Here is a 23,010-nt window from a genome sequence, read left to right on the forward strand (position 1 = left end):
ATTAATATCAATGATCTGCACTTGACATTTGACTCCCTTGCGATCTTGTTCAGCACAAGACTTGATATTCTCCAATGGAATGTTTTTCTGCTGCCAAGTCAGAACTGAATGCTCCAACTTCTTCATTCAAGCTTTCATTCTCGCTCAAGCATTTTCGGTTACCATAAAATGGATCTACCGGAGCTACTCACAACAGCACACTCACACACAGATATTCATTCACATGATTGAATAACATCATTCGGACCAAGTCGCTGTCAAGTGCCTGTTTGTTGTTTCCAACGTGTGCAGTATGTAAGTAGAAATTTGAGAGCCCCAAGGTGGGCTACATAGCGACAAGCAGAAGTGCGCCGCCCCATTCCCATTCCATTGATCCCCACAGTTCATTTGCAGCCGCGTTTTGGTGACGGCGCGTCGCATTCTGGGGGGCTCTCGCGCCGTACAGCGTAGTCCAAGGTATTGAACCCATTCTGTTGCGGTGCGTAGACCTCCTCCTCCCTCCCACCTCGTCTTTGTGTTCTAGAACCAACTGTTGATTTCCTGCCAGAGGATTAGGCAACAGAAGGCAGCCGTCGGCAATCAGCATTCAGCAACGTCATCTACATACATTCAGGCAAAACCGAAAGCCGAACACCCTTGTCACACATCAGTGCGACAAATGAAGAGGCAACGAAGCCTATGGGAAGAGTGAAGCGAATCGTGTCTAATCGCCTCCCGTTGCGTTCACAGCTAAGGGTAAAACGTTTAAAGCTATGAAAAAGCAATGACTTTACACTGAGAGAAACTTTGCAGGAATTCTGAGAGCTTTAAAGAACTTTCAATGCAAGTTTAGGTATGATTTGTTTTACATGGAATAAGTGTTTATGGCATCTTGAGTTAATATAAAATGTTTAAAATGTTATTTAAATTTGCATTTCTAGAGTATTTCTTAAATTCAGTGCACTCCAATAATATAAAATAGACACTATGATTAGAAATTACCTTAATATTTTGAAGAAATTTAATAGATGACGAAAGTTAATGATTAAAAACATGATGGACAGAATTTTATAATAAAGTAATTAATTTTATGCTGGAATCTTGAGATTATAACCAAGATAGTAACTAATATAATGGTATAAGTGAATTTGAGGATATTCTTGCTTCATTTTCATAACTTTTAAAATCTTTTACACCCCACTTTCGGATAGATTGCACTTTATTTGATCCAATTATATCATATTTTTGCCAGTGCATGCGAATTATCTTGCTGGCATAGCTGTTGCTGCCTTGTTATTCATGGTTATCGAACACTCTCATCCAGTAGGCAAACAAACGTGCCGCACGTTGCCGCTACACGTGAGTGGGGGCACTGTCTCCGTGAGTCAGAACGAGAGGGAGAAATCAGAACTTTGCGCCGCTCTCCCGCACACAGAGCAGCACTGGCACAGCGCCACACAATTGCGGCACACGGCACCCGAACGAGACACGACACACGACCCAGGAACGGGGGGGGCCGGCCCGGCGACAACTTGTGGCTCTGGATTGAGGCTTCGGCTTTGGCGTCTCATGCGGTTGCAATGTGAGTGAAGAATATTGCTTGTTTGTGTGGGTGTATCAGCCGTGTTCGGGGGTTATTGGGGCTGCTCAACGAGTGCTGCGACGCTGCGGCTGCGGCTGCGGCTGCAGTCTGACTACCATATGCGACACGCAGAATATAAGTAGCATTTCACTCTCAGAGTTCCATCAAAGCGGTTCGATTCGCGCAACAGCAAACATACTCCCTGAAATATAATACAAAATATTCATAATATTACACAAAGTATTTATCCATTATATTTGATCGGCTTACCCTGATAGTAAGTTTCATATTATTATAAATTAGGCAGCAAAAAGTAAAATCATTTCAAAGGCATTCGCTAAATGCAGAGCCAAAGTATTTACATTTTGTAAAAGTGTGTGAATATATTCGTGTTTTGACTATGTGAATGAACAGTAGCAACAATCGAGAAATGTGTAATTAAATTTGTGTTATACGTGATAGACTTTGACTCTTATTAGTGAGAACTGGCGTTAGACACAAGCCATGCAGTTGTGAAACAATAATCAACTCTATAAATCTAATCGATATATCCATTATTTACAAACTATTTTCAGAGCTACACAACACAGCAGAATTTTCACAATATTAATTGTGATTTTTGCTTCAATTTAAATATACAAAAAATATATATTTGAACAATTACAAACAGCGAAACCTTTAAAGTGCATGGAAACGCTCAACAAAATCTACCAGACATATTTCGAAGAATTTTAATCACACACAAACCACGGTAGAAAACTAGACATATTACCCAGACGGAACCAGAAGAGAATACAATCCGGTAAGAGACAAAAAACCTCCTAGAGAATACTAAAACCAGTGCCATGGGGGTATTCACGACCTATCACAGTCGGCACTCACGTATCCCACAAAAGCACAAAAAAGCTGAGACATAAAAGCTTTCATTTAGCGCTAGATTTAAAAGAGAATTAAATTTATGTTTTGCTGTAAAATATAATAATGTTAAGGGGAGTTTAAAAGCGTAGATATTTGTGACATTCTTTCCAAGAATTGGGAAAAATCGCCAAACTCTCAGCAAAACTCCCAGCTCGAGTACCCAATATCTTATGTAAGTCATTGAACTGACTGCAATTGACAGAATTGGAGGCTTGGCCTTCAGTTGATTGGCTGTCAAAAGCAGTTCCACAAACATTCAGCGAATTGGGGGGAAATTGCCTTGGCTGTCGCTCTCTTTTGCTTGCCCCACTGACCCACAGTAACTGGCTAGGAGCTCCTCCAACCATTGGTTTTTAAGCAGCTTCCCTGTCTCAGGCTCATTTGATTTGCCAAATAGTTATTTATTTATTTATCCATCCATCTGTGAATTCCGTTTAGAACGCCAGAGCGCCAGGTAGGTCTTGAGTGGAATAGCTTGAATGAAATTTGTATTCCTTTTGTAACTTTTTCTCAGTCAGAAGTTCCAGTCATGAAGCCAATGCGCATATCATTTGTAGTTTCTTTTTTTTCTGTCTTGTTCATGGCTTCGCTGCGAGTTTTATGTAAGTTTCATTCTATGATTTCATAACCAATCGACGGAAATGGTATTGGGGTTGCATGGAATTCTCTCTCTCTCGATGGAGATTGGTGGTTATGGATTGAGTTGTGTAAAATTATGCTAAATTTGAGAATATATTTGCAAAGAGATATGTATGTAAATCTATACGAAACTCCTATTAAAGTGTAGGAGAGTTGAGTACATTTTACTGAAACAAGATAACTTTTTCTGATTAAATCTAATTTATATCTTGGAAATATCTTTAATTGGAAACATTTCTTTTATCACTTAAATCATTCTCTTAATCTTCATTAAACCATACGTTTATCCTTTTAAATACTTGTTAATTTATATTCCATACCTTCTACACCTCATATTAAAAATCTGTTCCCTTTAAATTGACTTAATCAATTGGAAATTTTCCTCTCCATTCATCAATGCATTTTTAAGTGCGTGCCACTTAACGTGCCACCTACCGACTGCCATTCAGCAGCTTTCTACCTATTAGCCGGGGAAATCGACCGAACCATCAGAACAAAAGCGAAACAAAACCAATTCAAAGTCAGTTAAGAAGAATCCACAATAATGGGGGGGCAGCCACAGGCGCTGGTAACATTTTCCTGCTGCCAATTCAAGCGCTAAAAATATCTCAATGGGGGGTCTCGACAGCGCCTCAAATGTTTCCGTCTCCTGTTGCAGATTCTCCTACTGCCACACAGCCACTCGACCTGTCAATGTTGCCACGGTAGCGTCCGTCCCTACCTTCCCTCGAGCGGAAAATTGTTTACACAATCAATTTTAATGTCTGTGTGAGTCACATGCGGCTACATGCCTCTACTCTCGTAGCTTTTTCCTTGGTTATGTGTGCATCTGCCTCAGCCACCGACTTACACTTCGACTTTGACTGGGTGAAGGCTTCAGGCTTCGGGAATTCTACAACTTGGGGAAAGTGTTGTTTCTGGGAATTTCCTTTGTTCGATATGCCTCCAGATGTGGCTCTCGGCTACCCTGCCACGATGGGTGGTAAATGGGCAGCACGCACCTGGGCACGTGTATGGGATTCACAGTTCGATTCATTTGACAAACCTGCAACGAGTGGTTATTGCCACTGCTGCACATTGCATGTCGTGAGCATTCGATGGTCACATGCAGTCGACTCTTAAAGAACTTTTTGGCTTTTGCCTTTGGTTTTGGTTTCAGTCCCTTGACCTTTTCACGCAAGCTTTTTATTCGTGGGAATTTCTTGTATAAGGCTTTATGAATGGTTTATGTTTTGATATGTTTGGATTTTAATTAGTTTCATGATTTATATTAGAAAACAATTTCGTTTTAGATTTTAATAATTATATTTCCACTATCCTGCCTCGACTTGATTTCACAACGAGAAAAGAATAGAATAAGAATGACGGTAAACGGCACAAGCCGCAGCCGCGTCGACGTATGCACATGCATGTATGTAAGCATGTACATACCTATGTACATACATATGTACATATGTATGTATTTGTGTATTATCGGCATCTCCTCCTCTTCTCATGGTTCTCTACTGTGCTTTTTGCATGGAATTGCGAGAGAAAGGTAACCGATTGCAACGCTGATGTTTACACTGAGCACAAACAGTTTTCGGTTTAATGCCAACAATTTATGACTTCAATAACATTTCACAGATTAAATTCTAAAAAAATTGCAGAACGATTTTCACTTTAATTTCAACATTAAAAGATTGATCAAAAAAACCAACACACATAGAATTAATTAAATAAAATGAAACCATCGTTAAACATTCACAGTTTAAGACTTTAATCAAACATTTCATAGTTCTTATGATCAATTTTGTTCTCTTTATTTGCAGTTACACAAACTCCCTTGTGAGTTATTTGGACTAACTTTCATGCTCAAAGCTGACAATGAGCACAGGAATCATTCAAGATCAGCTCAAGATTAAACACGACTACAATTTTATATAAATAAAATAAAGAAGAAAGGTTATGGATTGGTTACTCGCAACACCGCAGTTGCACAGCGCCTTCGCTTCGCTGGGGTCCCTGGAGGGTGACACCTACGTGGTCAGCCCGAATGCATTGTGTAAGTAAGCGAAGGGAAAATGGCATCGAACGATTTCTTTAAGATGGATATCCCCTCTTTAGCCATTCTAGAGGAGATTAACTACAAGCTCACGTATGAGGATCAAACGCTGCGCACCTTTCGTCGTGCAATTTGCTTTGGCCAGAATGTGCGTTCCGATTTGATTCCACTGCTGGAAAATGCCAAGGACGATGCGGTGCTGGAGTCTGTCATTCGCATACTGGTGAATCTCACTGTGCCCGTGGAGTGCCTGTTCTCGGTTGATGTGATGTATCGCACGGATGTGGGTCGTCACACCATCTTTGAGCTGAACAAGCTGCTGTATACCAGCAAGGAGGCATTCACCGAAGCCAGGAGCACCAAGAGCGTCGTGGAGTACATGAAGCACATTCTCGAGTCCGATGCCAAGCTGTCGCCGCAGAAGTGCGATCAGATCAACAATTGCCTGCTGCTGCTGCGTAACATTCTCCACATACCGGAGACGCACGGCATCTGTGTGATGCCCATGATGCAGTCGAACAATCCGCATGGCATCACCATGCAAAATACCATTCTCTGGAATCTCTTCATCCAGAGCATCGACAAGCTGCTCATCTACCTGATGACCTGTCCGCAGCGCTCCTTCTGGGGCGTCACCATGGTGCAGCTGATCGCTTTGATCTACAAGGATCAGCATGTCAGCACACTCCAGAAGCTGCTCAATCTGTGGTTCGAGGCCTCGCTGTCAGAGAGCTCCGAGGACAATGAGAGCAACACCACACCCCCGAAACAGGGCAGCGGTGAGTCGAGTCCCATGCTGACTTCGGATCCCACTGGATCGGATTCATCGGACAATGGTAGCCAGGGCAATGGTATGAGCATCAGCATGAGCCTCAGCATGAGCATGAGCGTTAGCATGAGCAGCCTGTGTGGCAAGAAGGAGACGCCGGAGGAGCGGCAGCAGGCCTTAAGGGATGGCACCGAAGCGACGCTTCAGGCGGTTAGCCGCAAGGGTCAGGAGTATCAGGATGCCATCGAGGCCAAGGAGCGCATGGGTTCTGCCATGGATGATGCGGAGGACTATGAGGAATCAGACTTCATCCACAGGCAGGAGGAGCAGGATGAGGAGGAGGACGAGGAGTGTGACAACGAGGTAGCGGCCGTTGCCTCGGAACCCTTAAATCTTATAACACAACCAGCTGACAATGTCAACGACACTACCACAACAACAACGACCCTATCGACCAGTATCATGCCATTCCGGGCACCCCTGCCCGTCGGCAGTCGTCCCTCCTACTCACATGCCCCGCCCCAGCACCAGAGCTATGCCGCCTATGTGGCAGCCATCAAGCTAAGCCAAAAGTCCCCACATGCCGGCAAGCTGCAGCTGACGAAGGGCAAATGTTGTCCCCAGAAGCGAGAGTGCCCCTCCTCGCAGTCGGAGGTCTCCGACTGTGGCTATGCCACGCAGGTGGAGAACCAAGAATCAGTGTCCACCTCCAGCAATGATGATGACATGCCGCAGGGCAAGCCACTGCATCAGAAGCCGCCATGCAACACAAAGCCCAGGAATAAACAGCGTCACATTCTCACTCCCCTCGACAAGAAGGAGCTGCGACGCAAGAAGCTAGTGAAGCGCAGCAAGAGTAATCTGTGAGTATTCATCGATGATTCACTTTCAGAATTAATAATCTAATTTTCACTCTACCTTTTGCAGCATCAACATGAAGGGACTTGTGCAGCATATACCCACTGAAGATGATATTGCCAATCTACTCAAAGAGTTCACTGTGGACTTTCTCCTCAAGGGCTACAATTATTTGGTGGAGGAGCTGCACGCGCAATTGCTCTCCAATACGGTAAGAGCGAAACCCCAAAGCCATACTTAACCATACCAAATAATCATTTGATATTGTCCCATTAGCTACCCATTGATACGTCGCACTTTTTCTGGCTGGTCACGTACTTTCTGAAGATTGCTGCCCAACTGGAGCTGGACATGGAGCACATTGACACCATACTCACCTACGATGTGCTCAGCTACCTCACCTACGAGGGTGTCATGCAGTGCGAGCAATTGGAGCAGAGTGCCAGGCAACGGGACAGTGATCTGAAGCCCCATCTGCGGCGCATGCATCTGCTGGTGACAGCCATAAGAGAGTTCCTGCAGGCCATCGAGACGTACAATAAGGTTACGCATCTCTCGGACGATGATCGCGATCATCTGCGACAGCTGCAAATCCAAATATCGGACATGACCGATTTGCATTGTCTGTTTGTGCTACTGCTGCGCCGCTTCAATCCCACCATTCACTCGAAACAGTATCTGCAGGATCTGATTGTGACTAATCACATACTGCTACTCATTCTGGACGAGAGACCAATGCTGGATGGAAAGAAGACTGAAAATCTAACACAGCACATTGCACAGTAAGTTTCAGAGAGATTCACTTTATTTTTTCTCCCCCTGCAACGCTTAAAGAGGAATCGGAAAAAAATGAGCGCAGAGAGGAGAGAAGAACAGTTGCAGCGACAGCTAAACGGAGAGAGCGCGCTTCTGCACCGAAAGTTTTGTGAGCGAGAGCGAAAGAACAGTTATTTACGTTTAGGCGAAAGCGAAAGAGTGATGGGCAGCAAACGGGACTACAAGAGAGCGGCCAAATGTGAGGACGTACTTACGAAAAGAAACAAAACAAAACAAAACAAACAAACGACTGACCGACGCACAACTGAACTTGAATCTATTTTAATTGTAAACAAATAATAGGCATGCACTCGCGGATTAGGATAGGTGAAAGTATTAAAATAGTTAGGGAGTAATTGGGAGAAACGAAAATACGGAGCGCAAAACAACACCACAAAAGAGAACGAACGTATGAAATAAAAAGTTCTTCAATCTCTCTTTACAGATTTGCCACTCTGGAGGTAATGCATTACTATGGCATCCTTTTGGAGGATTTTAGCAACAATGGAGAGTTTGTCAACGATTGCATCTTCACCATGATGCATCATGTGGGTGGTGATCTGGGACAGATTGGTGTCTTATTTCAACCCATCATTTTGAAGACATATTCACGCATTTGGGAGACAGAATACAGTCTATGTGATGTAAGTTTTTAAATGAACATTTTAGCCCTTGGAAAGCCTTACTTACATATCAATTAATTCTACTCCATAGGACTGGTCTGATCTTATCGAGTATGTCATACACAAGTTCATGAATACACCACCCAAAACACCGATGACCATACCCACAACATCGCTGACAGAGATGACCAAGGAGCATAATCTGGAGCATACAATATGGTAAGAGTTTGAGTGACACTTTCTACTTGGATCTCTTTTTAAACATTGCTCTTTTAGCTCTTGGAATGCCGATGAGATGGATACGCTGTATTGGTATTATGTACAGAGCAAGAGCACCAATGATTTGGTTGGAAAAATCGTTCGACTCTTTAGCAACAATGGCAATAAAGTGAAATCTCGCATTTCAATCATTCAGCAGCTGCTGCAACAGGTAAGCAAGTCCACAACAACAATCAAAAGAGCTTTAACTATAAGTATATTTAATCTTCTTAAAGGATATCATTACCCTGCTGGAGTACGATGATCTTATGAGGTATGAGGATGCTGAATATCAGAGAACCTTACTGACAACACCCACATCGGTGACCACCGAATCGGGCATAGAGATGAAGGACGGCGGCTTTGGCAGGCCAGCAGATGATATACAGGTACTTTAACGATTTACCCCGCAAAGAGTCGTTTCTAATGCAAATCTTTCTCTTTCTTTAGATTCTTCTCGATCTAATCATTAAAGACAAAAAGAGCCAGCACTTGCAATGGGTGCAGAAGGTGCTCTTAGAGTGCTGCTACATCAAGTTGAACATCAAGTCGGGCAGAAAGATGCCACACATTATGGAGCCGGTGGCCTATCATTACATCATCAAGCAAAAGTCCATACCTGTGGTGCAGTGGAACAACGAGCAGTCGGCCACGATGCTGTATCAGCCATTTGTGCTGCTGCTGCACAAGCTTGGCATTCAGCTGCCAGTGGATGCGGGCTCGATCTTTGCCAGGATACCAGACTACTGGTCACCGGAGAAGATGTACGAGCTGGCCAAGAAGCTGGGAGCCGTGAATAAACGTGAGTTTCAGTCCCACAGAAACCCACATCCCCACCACCCCCCGCCAAGGGCTCCTACTTCTTACTCACAATGTTGTTGGGGTGATGTACATGTAAATATTTTGTTCATTTTTCAAAATTGTTGGTCATGAGACCGCCACCCCTCCTCCAGAGTCCGTACCCCCACCTACCTGCCTCACTCTCTCATTGTGTCTCTGTGGTTTGTGTGTGTATCTCGATATGCTCTGTGCCTCTCTCCTTTCTCTCCATCTCGATCTTATAGACGCCCTCAAGTTCGATGCCACCGAAATGGAAGCAGCCGCCGCGGCCAGTGCAGCGGCCAGTGCTGCCTCGATGCAACGCTGCCATCATAATACGGGCCCCCGCAATTCCCTCAGCTCGCAGAGCAGCCTGGAGGTGGATCTGGCCGATACTGACGGGGAACTATCCCTCATACCCGAAGTGGACACTGCCGTGGAGAAGGCCCATGCCATGGACTCAAGCTCCAGCTCGAACAATGACTTCTTTGCGGTGCCCAGGGTCAAGTCAGCAAACTCAATGCTTAGGTAAGAATATAGACCCTTAACTTGTACCTTCAATATATTTATTTATACTTTTTCTCCCTCCCAGATATACACCCGATCCCACGCCTCCCGTGCCCAATTGGCTGCAGTTGGTTATGCGCAGCAAGCGGAATCCACGCTCGGGTCCACTGCTGGAGATCAGTGATTGGTGAGTGAACCCCACCTAGACAATGCTGGAAAATCTTCAGATTTATGGTACACACGGCAGCTGCTCTGTGGCTCTCCGCAAACATATTGTTTCTTGTCTCTCTTTGGGCCAGAGCTTATGGCAAATTTATGAACTTTAAGCCACGTTTGGGGGTATGTCGTCTGGTCTCCTAAATCCGACTCGTACATTTACTTTCGTGTGTTGACAGTTGTTGTCGCCAGTTGCGCACTAAATGTCAGCTCCGTTTTGGCCATTGTCTGGCTCTTAGAACACCCCCCCCCTGTGCTGTCCTCTAACTAGATAAATGTATGTACATACATATACATATGTACATATGTATGTATGTATATACCTCATCCGCTTTGGTGGACCCCACACGATCACCCGCTGCTCCTGCCTTGGCTGCCGCTCATGTTGAACAGCATTTTGCATTTGGTTTTATGACTTTCCATGTATTGCATTTTGTTGTTACACAAAAACTTTTAGATTGCCGATATGTGTAGAGCCGGACATACCGATTACAGTTATAAAGATGAAAGGAATATTGGGGAACGGCAGGAAGTTGGAAGCATTTGAGCAGCACTTGAAGAGAGTTCGAAACATTTCTTTACTTAAAGCAAGAGAAATGCCAGCAAAAATGGGATATAGTTAGAATGTTTCAAAGCACCTTTAAGAACATTATTTCAAGCAGCAAATAAGAACTTTTCATCATAGACATTCCTCTCTCTATATTCTTAGCCATGGGTATTCCAAGACTCTCGACTTTCAACCCCACTCAAAGTAGTCCGTGCAAGAATCATTTACACCTTGGACAAGTTTTTGTGGTGTGTTTGGGGGAGCAGGCACCAAAGCATAGTCGACGAACAGCTATCCAAAAATCAATGATATCCATGAGATACATGGGCCTGACCCCTGTCAGCGCACCCAACAGCAGCCGCAACAGGCGCAACACGAAATGAAGTCATCGCGATTAGCACGCGCAACCTGCAGAGAGCCAGACTGGGCTGTAGCTGTTCGTATCTGATAGCTACCACATACAGAGAGTCGGTTGTAGCTCACACCCTACATGCATAAATTGTCTGCATGATAATCTAGAGAGCTGCTGGTGCCGCTGCTGCTGCAGCTGCTGCGCGAGTGTAAATCAATCAATTCATTAAGCTTGTAGGGCACATTAACTTTAATAATCTGAGCGAATAATCAAGCGCAAAATTGGCCATTGTTGGTGCACTAATTAGAAATCTGAGCTCCCCCATTAATCACCCCACACCGAGAACATCGAGCCGACAAAAAACAATCTGCTTAAATTGACATTTAGCTGAGGGTTACACACTCTCATTGGTGACGTTTGCATCCTTAGAAGAGCCAACAGCCGGTTTCGGTTCTACGACCCCATGAGAATTTCGAATTACGAACAATCTGAACCAGTTTAAGGCTAAAATGTACTTTTTTTTCGTCTCTGCGTTCTGCGTTCTGGGAAATATTTGTGGCTGTTATTTTATTTATTGTGTGATAGTGCAGCAGCAGCCTCAAACGTGTTTCTACTGCACTTTTGCAACTGCTTTTTATATGGAAAGTAAAAGTCAAATGTTATGCGATGCCCCAACTACGGTCAGAGGCCTCCACAGGGAGCCCCGCAATGGCAGGCAGGCAGTGCGTGAGTTCCTTAGTTGAAATGTGAAAATGGGGCAAAACAAGTTCTTTTTTATTAGCTTGGAGACATAGATATAAAAAGCCACTTAACTGGAAAGCTGACTCAATAGTTTGGTTAGATCATTGGGGCAGCAGTTCGATAGATTTCCTGGTTCTCTCTGCCTGTAATCCATAGACAAATTAACACTCAAGTGGGCACAAGGCAACTCCGCCACACTTTATCTGTTTCTCGCTGTTACCTTGGGGCCGTGGGCGTTGACAAAAGTCAATTTTCTAAAGTAATTTACTTGAACGCCAGGCGAAAATTGAATTTGACATTTTTCTCATTTTTTTGTTGCTATTTTTTGTTGCTATTTCGTTTGTTCAACCCACAAGGAAGCAAAGTCAAAGCTGCAGCGTCGGGCTTGCACTTTTGCAGTGGCCCGTGGGCTGTGTGTTGGCAAACACCAAACACCAGCAGTAGCATGGGGCAGAAGACTACTTTGTGAGGCATGTTTCGCTTTGGTTTTCCCAGCTGGAGTTCTCGACCTTCTTTTGGGTCTTTTGGCCACCGATTTTGGGTTTGGCTGCGAGACTGGCGAATATTGCTAACATTTTGCATTTGTTGCTGTTGCTCTTGGAGCTACAAAGTAATAAGTGCAACATGGACACCTATTGCTCCCCTGGCAGAGTGGAGTGGAGTGGAGTAAAGTGTTGTGTGCTGTATGCTGTGTGGAGTGGCACTGCAGCTCCATCAATCAGTCTCATAAATCAGTTTAATTATTAAATAAACAAGTTACCAAAACAAAACAAAAAACTTCAACACCAATAGAGCCGAGCGCTTAGTCACGGGCACTGCCACTTGAAGTTGAAAGTGTGAGAATTTATGGGCTAGAGCAGCAAAAGGGTTAATTGAGCAGCGAACTGTGATGACTGGCAAGGGGGAAAACATATTTCATATATTCTTAATTCCCCACTAACCCTCCTTTCGTTTTCCTCCATCCATTTGCAGCATTTCCAGTGCAGCAACCATAACCGGCGACGATGAGAGCATGGGCAGCAGATCCCTGTGTCCCACCATGTATCAGACGGGACAGATGATGGCCATGACACCCATGCCCACCATGAATATACCCATGAGTCCAATGAAGCCCATGAAGACCACGATGCCCCGCCTGCACAGCATCATGGGACCGCATAATGAGAACAGCAGCAGCTCCGGCTGCGGCGGCACTGTCTACTCCCAGGCGATGGGCGCACTGATGACCACCACCGCGGTGGGTGGCGCCATCATGCGGGGCGATGTGGAGGAGGATGCGGCCATAAAGTCATCGTTCGAGAAGCTGGAGGTCACGGGCACACACTTTGCACGGGCCAGCCACTTGGAGGAGGAGTATAGCGCCATGGTGGCGGCTGTCTACAAGAACGAGATCATCAAGTGAGTTCCACAGCGAAGGCGAACCGAAAACAGAATCCACCCAATCAGCAAGCGGTTGAAGTAGAGCCAGAAAGCCAGAGAGAGGCCGGGCCACGGGAGTTTATCGATCAGAGCTAATTGACAATTGGACAGATTGCGCAACAACAACAAAAAAAAAAGTGCCAGGCCCGGGCCATTGACAGAATGTCCGACTGTCGGACTGTCAAATGTCTGGGATGCCAGACACACATATCTGAACAGTGTCTCACATAAATTTATGGCAACCAATTATTCAATTTCAGCCATTTGCAACCAAAATTGGGAGGCAACTCCAAAAAAAGAATTATCTAAGCTCTTGATTTGATTTGATTTTGGTTTTGTTTTCTCAAGATTTTTCTTTTCTTATTTTTGGATGCAAATTCTGCTTAGATTTTGGGCTTGGGGTTTTTGTTGTTGCTTTTGTTTGGGGTCTTGTGTTTAGATTGTTACTCATGATGTTCTCATGATTATTGCAGCGACAATGTTTCGGTGGCTTCCGATCTGACGCGAATGTATGTGAGCGATGAGGATGAGAAACACGAGTTCCGAGTGCCACGCTGTCATTGAGAATCGGGAGAGCGCGCGGCGATAAACGAACGCAAAACGGAGAGAGAGAGTGAAGAGAGAGAGAGAGAGAAAGAGAATTGAGTGTGAGGCCAACAAAGCTGGACAAATAACTGTACCTTGAACAATCGAGTCAATCATAAAACGAAAAAACAAACACGTACTCACACACAGAAAGATATTTACAGACCAAAACACACAAAACATATGGGAACACAAACAATACCTGAACAATCAGATATGTAAAGAATAATGATAATACCTGAAGTCATGATGGTGGTGTGGCCCCCCAAGAAGATTATTTTCTTAGCATAAATTATATTTAATTTAGATTTTAAGCTTAGTACTTAGTTCCGTATTGTAGTTCGTAATCGTACACCTATCACATGGGCAGTTCCTGGTTGAATAGTGCAAATATACACACACACACACACACACACAGAGAGAATTATATTTACAACAAAAAGTGTAGAAAAGTGCACCACATACCTATACCTAGATACCTATAAATAAATAAATATTACCATAAGTTATGCTTAGAGATGTTGTTCTCCACTAATAAAGCTCTTTTATGTAGCAAAAGCAACAAATCTGTGTCTCGGGCGCTTATTTGGAATCGAAATCCAAGCAAATCCCAAGCCAAATGTGAATAATGTGCAGCAAATTGGCGGAGCCAAAAGATAAACGAGCTGTGGCCAGCGCGGCGAATTAAGGTCATTGGCTGACTTTGCGCTAAGGATTGTCTGATTGTGTGGAGGTTGGGCTCCGAGGAGACTCCACGCACGGTAGCTGCCAGCCAGAACAGACACAAAAATATTATAAATACAAAATCTACTGCACAGTGCCAGTCGCCAGTCACATATTCGGTACATAAATGGCGAAACATGGCTAAAACAATTACCAAAATGTGCCCGGCCACAACAATCGGCGTAGGCATAAGGCCCAAGCATAAGCATACTCGTAGTCATAGTCGCAGTCCAACAAGAAATAATAATAATAATTGTGGCCAATTGCTGCTTAGTTGGCCAGTTAATTGCAACATGGCTCAGACGACAGTCACAGCCTCAGCCTCAGCCCCAGCCCCAGCACCAGCTCCAGCCCCGTTCTCCTAGACTCCACACTCGATGGCCACCACGATCACTGACTGCAGTTCTTAACTCAATCGTTTGCTTTTAGAGCGGTTTTTTATAATTTTGGAAGGTACAAATATGTACAGAAGTGATTCACAGCCGAATCGGAATCAGTTCGCATATCAAAGTCATATTTGGGCTGCTTTTTGGGTTCCGTTTTACTTTGTTTATTTCCTCATTGGAGATTTCTAAGCAAGAGTTTCAAGCTCTTTATGAATTATAAACACATACAAAATCCATCAATATATGTTTTATAATCAACATAAAGTTCCATTTAAAGTTTTTGCTTCAAAGAAGTTTCCTAGAGCTCTAAAGCCTCTAGTTCCATATTCTTCGTTCCGCTTTTGTTCTGATTTCAAAGGTTCCTGCCATCGCCCAGCCCTGGTCTCTGTTGTGTCTTCCAAGACCGAGAACTGCCGTTGACTGCATTCTCCCCATTGTTTTTGGTATCTGGCCAAGCTCGATGCAGCTCGCCGCAGCCTCAGAGCAATTACCAAGACAAGCAGCTAATTTTATTTGCTGTAAACGTGCGCCTCCGTCTTCAGATCTATTATTGGTGTTGCTTTGCTTCTCGTTGCTGCTCTGTGTGGGAATTGTTCGATGACTTTTGGGAGTTTGCGTGTCTGTGGCGCATTATGCACCTTTGACAGGCCGCCGACGTCGCCACTCGTCAATTGACTTGTCACAGCCAGAAGTCCAAAGTGACAAAACACATTACTCTGAAGAAAAAAAAACCCCAGAGTGCTAATAGGTGCGGATCCGCATCCGAGCCCGAATCAAAAGCAGCCGAAAATGCAAATCGAACAGGAAATCAATGTGTCTGCGATTTGAAAGTAAAAGAAAAAGAGATAAATAAATACAAAGATGCCACAGCTTAAATGGCACAATGAGTACCGTCCGCGAATCGCGAAACTTGTTCATGTTGAAAGTTGAGTTCAAGTTCAGAAATGGCCACGACAACAGAAAACAAACTACGATGGCAACAACAGGCAACAGGTTGCTATAATTTATATACATACGTAATATACATAGACAATGCTGTTGTTCCACATGCACAAATCCCACAAATAGTTATTGTCAACAGCAAGAAGAGAAAGAGAGGCTGCAGATGCCAGGAAGGGGAACTTTAGGCATTCCAAATACTCTTTGGTTCTGTTGGAAGTAAAAGACTTTGAGGGAGATATTAATTATTGGAATATCAGTTTATTATTTATACGTTTGGCCATCTGTAAGTATTTGAAGAGGAAACTTTTCTGCAACTCATTTGGTCATCCCTTTGGCTTTTAGATTTTAAAAATATTTGCAAATTGTGAATGCACTTCTCTCAGAATTCATTCATAATGAAGCCACTAAAATTAACCAAAAATATAATAAATTTTCAATTAAATTCGCTCTGCATTTTCTCTATCAAATATTCACTATGCCCCCACCACATGCCCTACCCCTCGCTTTATGCCCAAACAATCATCGACCATCCTCCAAGCCCCGACAATAATAACTTTGATATTTAGGCAGCAAGACAACCCAACCTAAATATCGAAATTTAGGCATGCAAACATAAAAAGTAACACAAGAGCAGGGCCATAATTTATGTAAGAGGGAAATGTAAGGCATTTAGATAACATTTGGCAAGACGTGGAACAGATATGGGGAGCACTTGAGACAGAGACTTCAGACAGAGGGAGAGGAAGCGACAGGAGCAGAAGTCGGCAAAAGTCGTGTCAAGACAAAGTGCAATAATTCACACTCACTTTTTGGGGGTACATTGTCGAAGGCATTTGACGGTTTAGAGGTGGAAACAACAGCACCAAAAAAACAGGACAGACAATCCACTCTAGAGGTTCCAGATCAAGCAGCACCGAGGAGGAGACTGCGACTGCGACTGCGACTGAGCCTTAGGCAAAGGCAGTGCCGGAGGATTATGAAAGCGTACATGCACATGGCAGACACTTAATATAGTCTATGACATGATAGACCCTCGCACCGCCAAACCCATTGTCCAAATAAAGATATAAACAAAAAAGGCAGCGACACAAATTGAATTTACGATTTGTATGGATCGCGCTCGAGTTCGAGTTCGATTTGAAATATGAAATGTTGAACCAATTCCAAAGTGCCACTGGCAAACACACACACAGAGTTTTCGGATTTTTGCAGGTTTCGATTTAGTTTAGTGGCCAACAGATTTATAGTGCAATTTAAGCATGATTTATCCCAATGCCCATAAATAATAACCATGATTAGCTGGCCGGGGGGGGAGTGGACTTTAATTGATTGCGGGCCGAAATTTAATTAGCCCGAAACAAAGGCCATGGGCAAGTGCTTCGAGATGGCAATCTCATGGGTTATTTGCATAAGATTTTAAATTCTATTCGTATTTTCGAGTCGATTTGCACCCCATCAGCGGAATCGATATCCAAGCAAAGTCCGGCCTCAGCGGAGACTGGAACCAAAAGCCGAAGCGAGGCGCAGCGCAGCCTGCAATCGACTTACGCTTCGGCTGTGACTTCGTGCAATCGTCGGCGTCGCTGGCTACTTCTACTTGGCGTTGCATAAAAAGTGGTTCAGTGGAGCAAACCGCTTCAAACCGCAAGCGTCGCGAACGCGTTTCCCCCCAAGTAAAAAGAGGATTATCGCGCGGAAGTGGAAGTGCTAACAGAGAAAGGATCATCCGTATATACCCCAAAATATCCTTTATATGGTGCGTGAAATTTGTTTGTGTTTAAACAAAAAAACAAATATATAAATATGTATTTACAGCTGTAGCGTGTACAAAATATTTGGGAGTAGCAGACTTGATACGGATACGTCACAAAAAGTTAAATTAAATTAAATTCCATACAAAAGTGAAGGTAAGAAGCGGCAAACGTACGGCAACCCGTTTGTGGCATTCATTATATAAATTCTGTCAAACGAAAGTTCTTACAAAAGGAACACAACAAAAAAACGACAATAATTATGTTTTTGTTCTGTTTAAAAAATGTCACTGTCTATAAGTCAAATGTCGAAAATTGCATAAAATGGTACGAGCATTTTTTTATTGTTTATTAAAGCAGCGCTGAATCATTGCTTATTTATGAACATTGTGTACCAGTTTGCCAGGTTCTTTTTTAGCGGAAATATGCTAAATATCAGATCATAAATTGTGTGAGAGAATGTACAGAATCCAAAGGGGAATTCTGGCATCCCACAGCAAGGGGAAATCGAAAGCGACTTCGCTTGACAATTACAAATGTCCGCTGGATTGCTCTCATTCGATTTGAACTGAATGCGAAATTGAAACTGCACTTTAATCAGCCTGACAGACGTCAGACGGTGGCAGACAGACTAATTTGCATATTAATTTTAATTGAGTGAGCAGCGCTCTCGGTCTTGGGCCCCAGGCCCCAGGAGACATCCATCGATAAAAGTTCACCTGCAATTGAAATGGAAAATGTCAGGCTGCAAATCGAAATCGAATTCAAATTCGAAATAAAGCCATTGGCATTACAGCTGCTGCTCCGACTACGTGGTGGGTCCACACAAGCAACAAATAAATAAAAAGAAAAGGTCCGAGCAGAATAAATTTAAATACAGTTCGGCAACAGTTTTGTTCAAGCAAATTTGGTTACAGCCACAGCGGGGTTTATGTTTGTTGCCCAAGTCTTTTCGGCCATAAAAATGGGTTTCATCCATTTAGCCAATCTTTTCGCCAACTTTTTGGAGCCATCAACCATCCCATCACCTCCACCTATCAACAGCTTCCGCCTGGCAAGTGACAAGCTGGGCAAATTGTTACAAACACCCGAGTCAATGTCAAAACCAAAGCACAACCCACAATGAAACAAATTCGCCAAAATCTTTAACTGTCTTCCAACATCGCAGATTTGCATATATGCAAATTTCATTCCCACGATTTTTAATTGGAAACAAAAAACTGTGAGCAAGCAGCGGAAATAGATGTGCTCAAAAGAAGACTGTGAACTGAATTCATTCTGATTTGTGGCTCAAGTACAGGGTCGAGTGCGTGATGTTAGCAGCTGAAAATCTATCACCGATCAAGGCTCAGTTTTGGGTCTTTGGCTATGGGTACGAGCCCTCTCCATATGCTCTAATTGGTAATGGTTTTGCTGTTGCTAATATTAAGATGAATCTGCATTTGCTATGCCCATGAAGGTAGCCTCTAACTTTGTTTAAAATGCTGGAAACTATAAGCTGATTTTGCAAGCATTTATGCAGACCTTTTGAGGTGATTTCTACGAGAATTAAATGGAATGTTAGAATCTACTTTTGCAGAATGGAATAGAACACAATGGACAATCTTTGTCTTATATTTCGACACTCGATTGCTCATAGTTTCTGACATATGAATAAGAAATAGAGTCAGAGCATGGTGGAAGTGGACTTTACTAGAATAAACGATAGATTTTGATACCTCAATGTTCTGCCCCTAACTTTTAGGTTCATTAGAAAGCATTGCCCTTATATTTACCTTAAATTTTCTACAATTTTACCCTCTCTTTGAGAATATTCCCATAAATATTCTTGAGTTTCTTCAGCTTCCTTTTAAAGAGCATTCCCACTTCGTCTCATCTCAAATCGCTCTTTTATGGCTTCCACTTTTGGCACATGTTTGGGTCATTTTAATTAACACTATTAGCCAGACAAAGCCATGGGACAGTGACTAATTAATAAAGCGAATTAAATTGACATTCATCATGCGAATTCCAGACAAAAACCCTTGCAAATGCTGTCATAATTAAGCCAGAGCCCTGGCACTACCCTCGGGCTAAAGCAGGTGAACAAATGGCATGGAACCAGAACCCGACCAGGGTGAGGCACAAGCCAAAGCCTGTGGCTGCACCCAGAAATGCGTACAAATCCGTTGACATTTTGCCAGACACCAACATTACAAGACACCCCAGAAACGGAGACACGAGACATGGCACTGGGCCCCGGGACAGACAAGTACTAATTGAGTTTCTCCTGCACAGAGAGGTTCCATTAATTACTGCCGAGTGTGGCTGTGGCTGTGGTTGTGGCTCTGGATCTAGCCTTAAAGTTCATTAGGAAAAGAGATTTGCGGTAGGGCGGACCCACGAGACCCTGCTCTGGGGGGTTGTGTAAGCCCGAATCTTCGCTGGCTAAATGTTCAATTTACAAATTAACCAAAGCAAACATTCCAGTTCAAAGGTTCAACTACAACAGCGGCAGTCAGCGGGCTTTGAAATCGGAATCTAAAACCAAAAATAAACAATAACAAGGGCAACACAACGAATTAATTGAAAGTATCTACAGCTGGCTAGCATTTGAAATTAGCCAACAATCGAACAAGCACAAATTGCATTGAAGACCACTCGCCGAAAGGAAAAACTGAAGACGAAAGGCCTGCAGTTTGATCCCAAGATTTGTTTGGCCCCAGCGGGGCACTGCCCCTCGGAGACTGTGGAAATCTTCAGGCTGTTCATCCATTGACCTCTGGCTAATTGGGAATTTGATTGAATATTTTTCCTCAAATGATTTTGCATCAAGCTGAAAAACTTTTAATGAAAATTTTGATGTAAACATTTTCATGAATGGCTTGTAATTATAATGAGGTTTTTGGGCGGTCTTTCAAGCGCCATAAAAACCCTTTTTAGAACTGAAATGTGTGCCAGGTACTGCAGCAGCGTTTTCAGCAAGAAAGTTGTTAATATTTCCAGCAAAAAATCATTTAAAGATCCAAACATTTGGCCTTTCAATAAATTGTGTAAAGCTGCAAATATTTCTCAGGAGAGACCTCAATCCGATTCAATCTTTGGCCATTCTTCCACTTTCGCCCTGAGGCCCGTGACTGCCATTGTTGGTCACTGCCAAAAAGTTTCAAATTATGTTTTGTGGGGGGCGAGTTCAAGTGGGTTAGGCAGTGTGGCACAGTCACGCATTTGCCCCTTTCGAATCTGAATCTCTTTTGCCCAGTTCGATTACTCAATTCGCGTACTGCTGCTATGCAAATTGATCGCCGAACCGAAATTGAATTTGCATTTCTCAGGCAAAGTTCGTGATATGTCAACGGGCGTTAGAATTTGTCTTGTCTTGTCGCGGCAGCACCTTCCTTCCTCTGGAGGTCGTAGTGGACCTCTCTCTCGCCCTCCTGTGTTTGCTTTTGTTAGGTTTTTGTTGGGCCAGTTGACACTTTTTGTAGCAACTTGACAATTAGCCGCAAAACTGCCAAAAATAAATCATCAAACGACAAACGCTTGGCGCTGACATTTCTGATAGAATTTTACTTGGGTTTTTTGCTGAGCCAAAAGAGAGGTAAAAACGGGTATGTTCTGTTTGAGTTTAGGCATGTAACAGACGGAAGAATGTATGCTCAGAATTGCAGTTTAATTTAGCCAGTCAGAGGGGGCAATAATGAATAATAAAATCAAAGTTGAAAGAAGAATATTTTAAGGTAAAGCTGCCTTCATTTTTTCTTCCATTTTAACATAATCTTTTGACCATTTTCTTTGCTTTAAATTCCCATTCAGCTTAAGGTATTTCCTAGTCTCAACACCTGTCTTGCAAGTTCTTTTCATTCTGCTTTTGTTCCTCTGTTTAATTCCGTTTTAATTGCCTTTATCAAATGCCAAGCGCTGCTAATGCTCCGCTTCCAGAACACACAGCAAAAAAACGAATGACTGAGGAACGAACTTGATTCGAAAACAAGTTGAATCTCGTTGAATCTGCCTTTCAGCATTGATTCTTCAACTAACTACCAGATAGTTTCAGTTTTTGCTCGCTGTTTAAATGTTGTTTTTAGATTTTGTTGCATTTGCATAGCTGCTTGGGCCAGTGGATTTTTGGCGCCTGTCTGAGGCATGAAAACATTTTTCTGGCGTACACATGTTTCTTCTTGTTTGCGTATTTTGCCACGGACTTCTTTGGGTATCCAGGTCAAGTCGGCTGCTGTCGTTTAATGCAAATTGCGAGTATCTATTGGGCCCCAAGTGGTTCTCTTCCATGTCTCCGCGAAGCCCTCCTCCACGCTTGCAGCCACAAATTGCGTTTTGCTTTTCAGTTAACGCACATGTGGGCGTGGTCGAATTTTTCTATTCAACTAAATAAAGCTGCAAAATTGTGCGACTGCGTAATGGAGTTTGCCTTGACCTGGGCTCTCCTTTTGCGTTGAGACGGAGCAGGCATGGATCGTGGGTTTCCTATAAGAAAATACATTAAAAAAAAAAAGAAGGACAATTTGCAACGAATTTTAACATAACGAATTTTTTGGCAACTTAAAATGTTTAAAAATAAAAATAAATTAAATTAGAATGCCTGCAAAATTCGTTCTCAAATTATTGTTAATTTATTTTATTTAAATTGAATATTTAAACCCCTGTCGACAGCCTTTTTTGGGTATAAAGAATCGCGCTTTCAGCTCAAAAATGCTTTGATCTTGTTACAGATCAGTTCCATATATTTATCTAAGAAACTTTCTGACTTGCAAATAAACAGCGAAAAAGATTTGAAACCTCTTTAACTCTCTTCAAAGTTCATTCGTTATTGCCTCTACCCTACTCGAGCCTCACCATACTCCATGCCATTAGAAACTCAATTAAATTCTGTATAAATTTGCTCTCCCAGTTCCATCCATAAACAGCCACCTGTCTGTCGCTGGTGACACTTTTTCAGCTTGCAAAAATATTTTGTCTTAATAATTAAGAGCAGTCCAACACCCGCCTTAATTGCCAAATAAAATGTAAGCCGAACACAGCAGGTGATTAGGCAAATTATCATTCGACAGAGCCAGATAGAGGACCAAGACCCCCACACACCCAAGCTGAGATCTCAGCAGCTCTTGCCTCGAATGGATGTTGCAACGTGGCGTGGCGAGGCGGCTTACGAACGACATCAATTAGCAGCGTTTTAAGTGCGTTCCACATGTGGCGTGAAAAAAGCTGAAAAGAGCAAAGGAAAATGCGTCGCGAAACGCCTCGAGTCAATCAATTTTGTGCTCTGTGCTACGAGGCCTGGACTCGATCGCGAGACAGAGTCCACTCCAGATTGCGTGGCCCGATTGGAAGCCATTTGGAAAGGCCGCAGATCGCGGCTGCGCTGCGGCGGCAACTTACGCAAATTTTTTGTTAGCTGCAGATCCCGCAGCTCCCCTAAGGCTCGAATGTCCAAGCCACTAACAGCCGCCTCATCAGAGCCTCATCAGAGAGCGAGAGAGAGATACCCAGCGACACACCCTAAGCTGGCTCTGACTCGAACTCGGACTCCAACTCTGGG

General features: G+C 43.3%; 1 protein-coding gene across 1 annotated transcript; it reads left to right on the forward strand.

Moving 5' to 3' along the window:
• Positions 1-1,711: 1,711 nt before the first annotated feature.
• On the forward strand, positions 1,712-14,162 carry LOC117902710 (protein timeless). Its single transcript, XM_034814273.1, has 15 exons — positions 1,712-1,838; positions 2,137-2,363; positions 4,930-5,162; positions 5,225-6,794; positions 6,859-7,000; positions 7,066-7,571; positions 8,051-8,249; positions 8,320-8,447; positions 8,505-8,658; positions 8,723-8,875; positions 8,937-9,288; positions 9,551-9,833; positions 9,898-9,999; positions 12,641-13,066; positions 13,561-14,162. The coding sequence occupies exons 3-15, from the start codon at positions 5,066-5,068 to the stop codon at positions 13,649-13,651; spliced, it is 4,203 nt and encodes a 1,400-aa protein (XP_034670164.1). The 5' UTR covers positions 1,712-1,838; positions 2,137-2,363; positions 4,930-5,065; the 3' UTR covers positions 13,652-14,162.
• The last annotated feature ends 8,848 nt before the right edge of the window (positions 14,163-23,010 follow it).

Source organism: Drosophila subobscura, chromosome U, assembly GCF_008121235.1.
Source record: "Drosophila subobscura isolate 14011-0131.10 chromosome U, UCBerk_Dsub_1.0, whole genome shotgun sequence".
Lineage (NCBI taxonomy): Eukaryota > Metazoa > Arthropoda > Insecta > Diptera > Drosophilidae > Drosophila > Drosophila subobscura.

Excerpts from the sequence above, each read along its gene's own strand:
- LOC117902710 (XM_034814273.1), top strand. The coding sequence starts at position 5,066 with ATGGATTGGTTACTCGCAACACCGCAGTTGCACAGCGCCTTCGCTTCG. Across the intron at positions 7,572-8,050 it reads CTAACACAGCACATTGCACA|ATTTGCCACTCTGGAGGTAA; the intron begins GTAAGTTTCAGA and ends CTCTCTTTACAG. Across the intron at positions 10,000-12,640 it reads CTGCTGGAGATCAGTGATTG|CATTTCCAGTGCAGCAACCA; the intron begins GTGAGTGAACCC and ends ATCCATTTGCAG.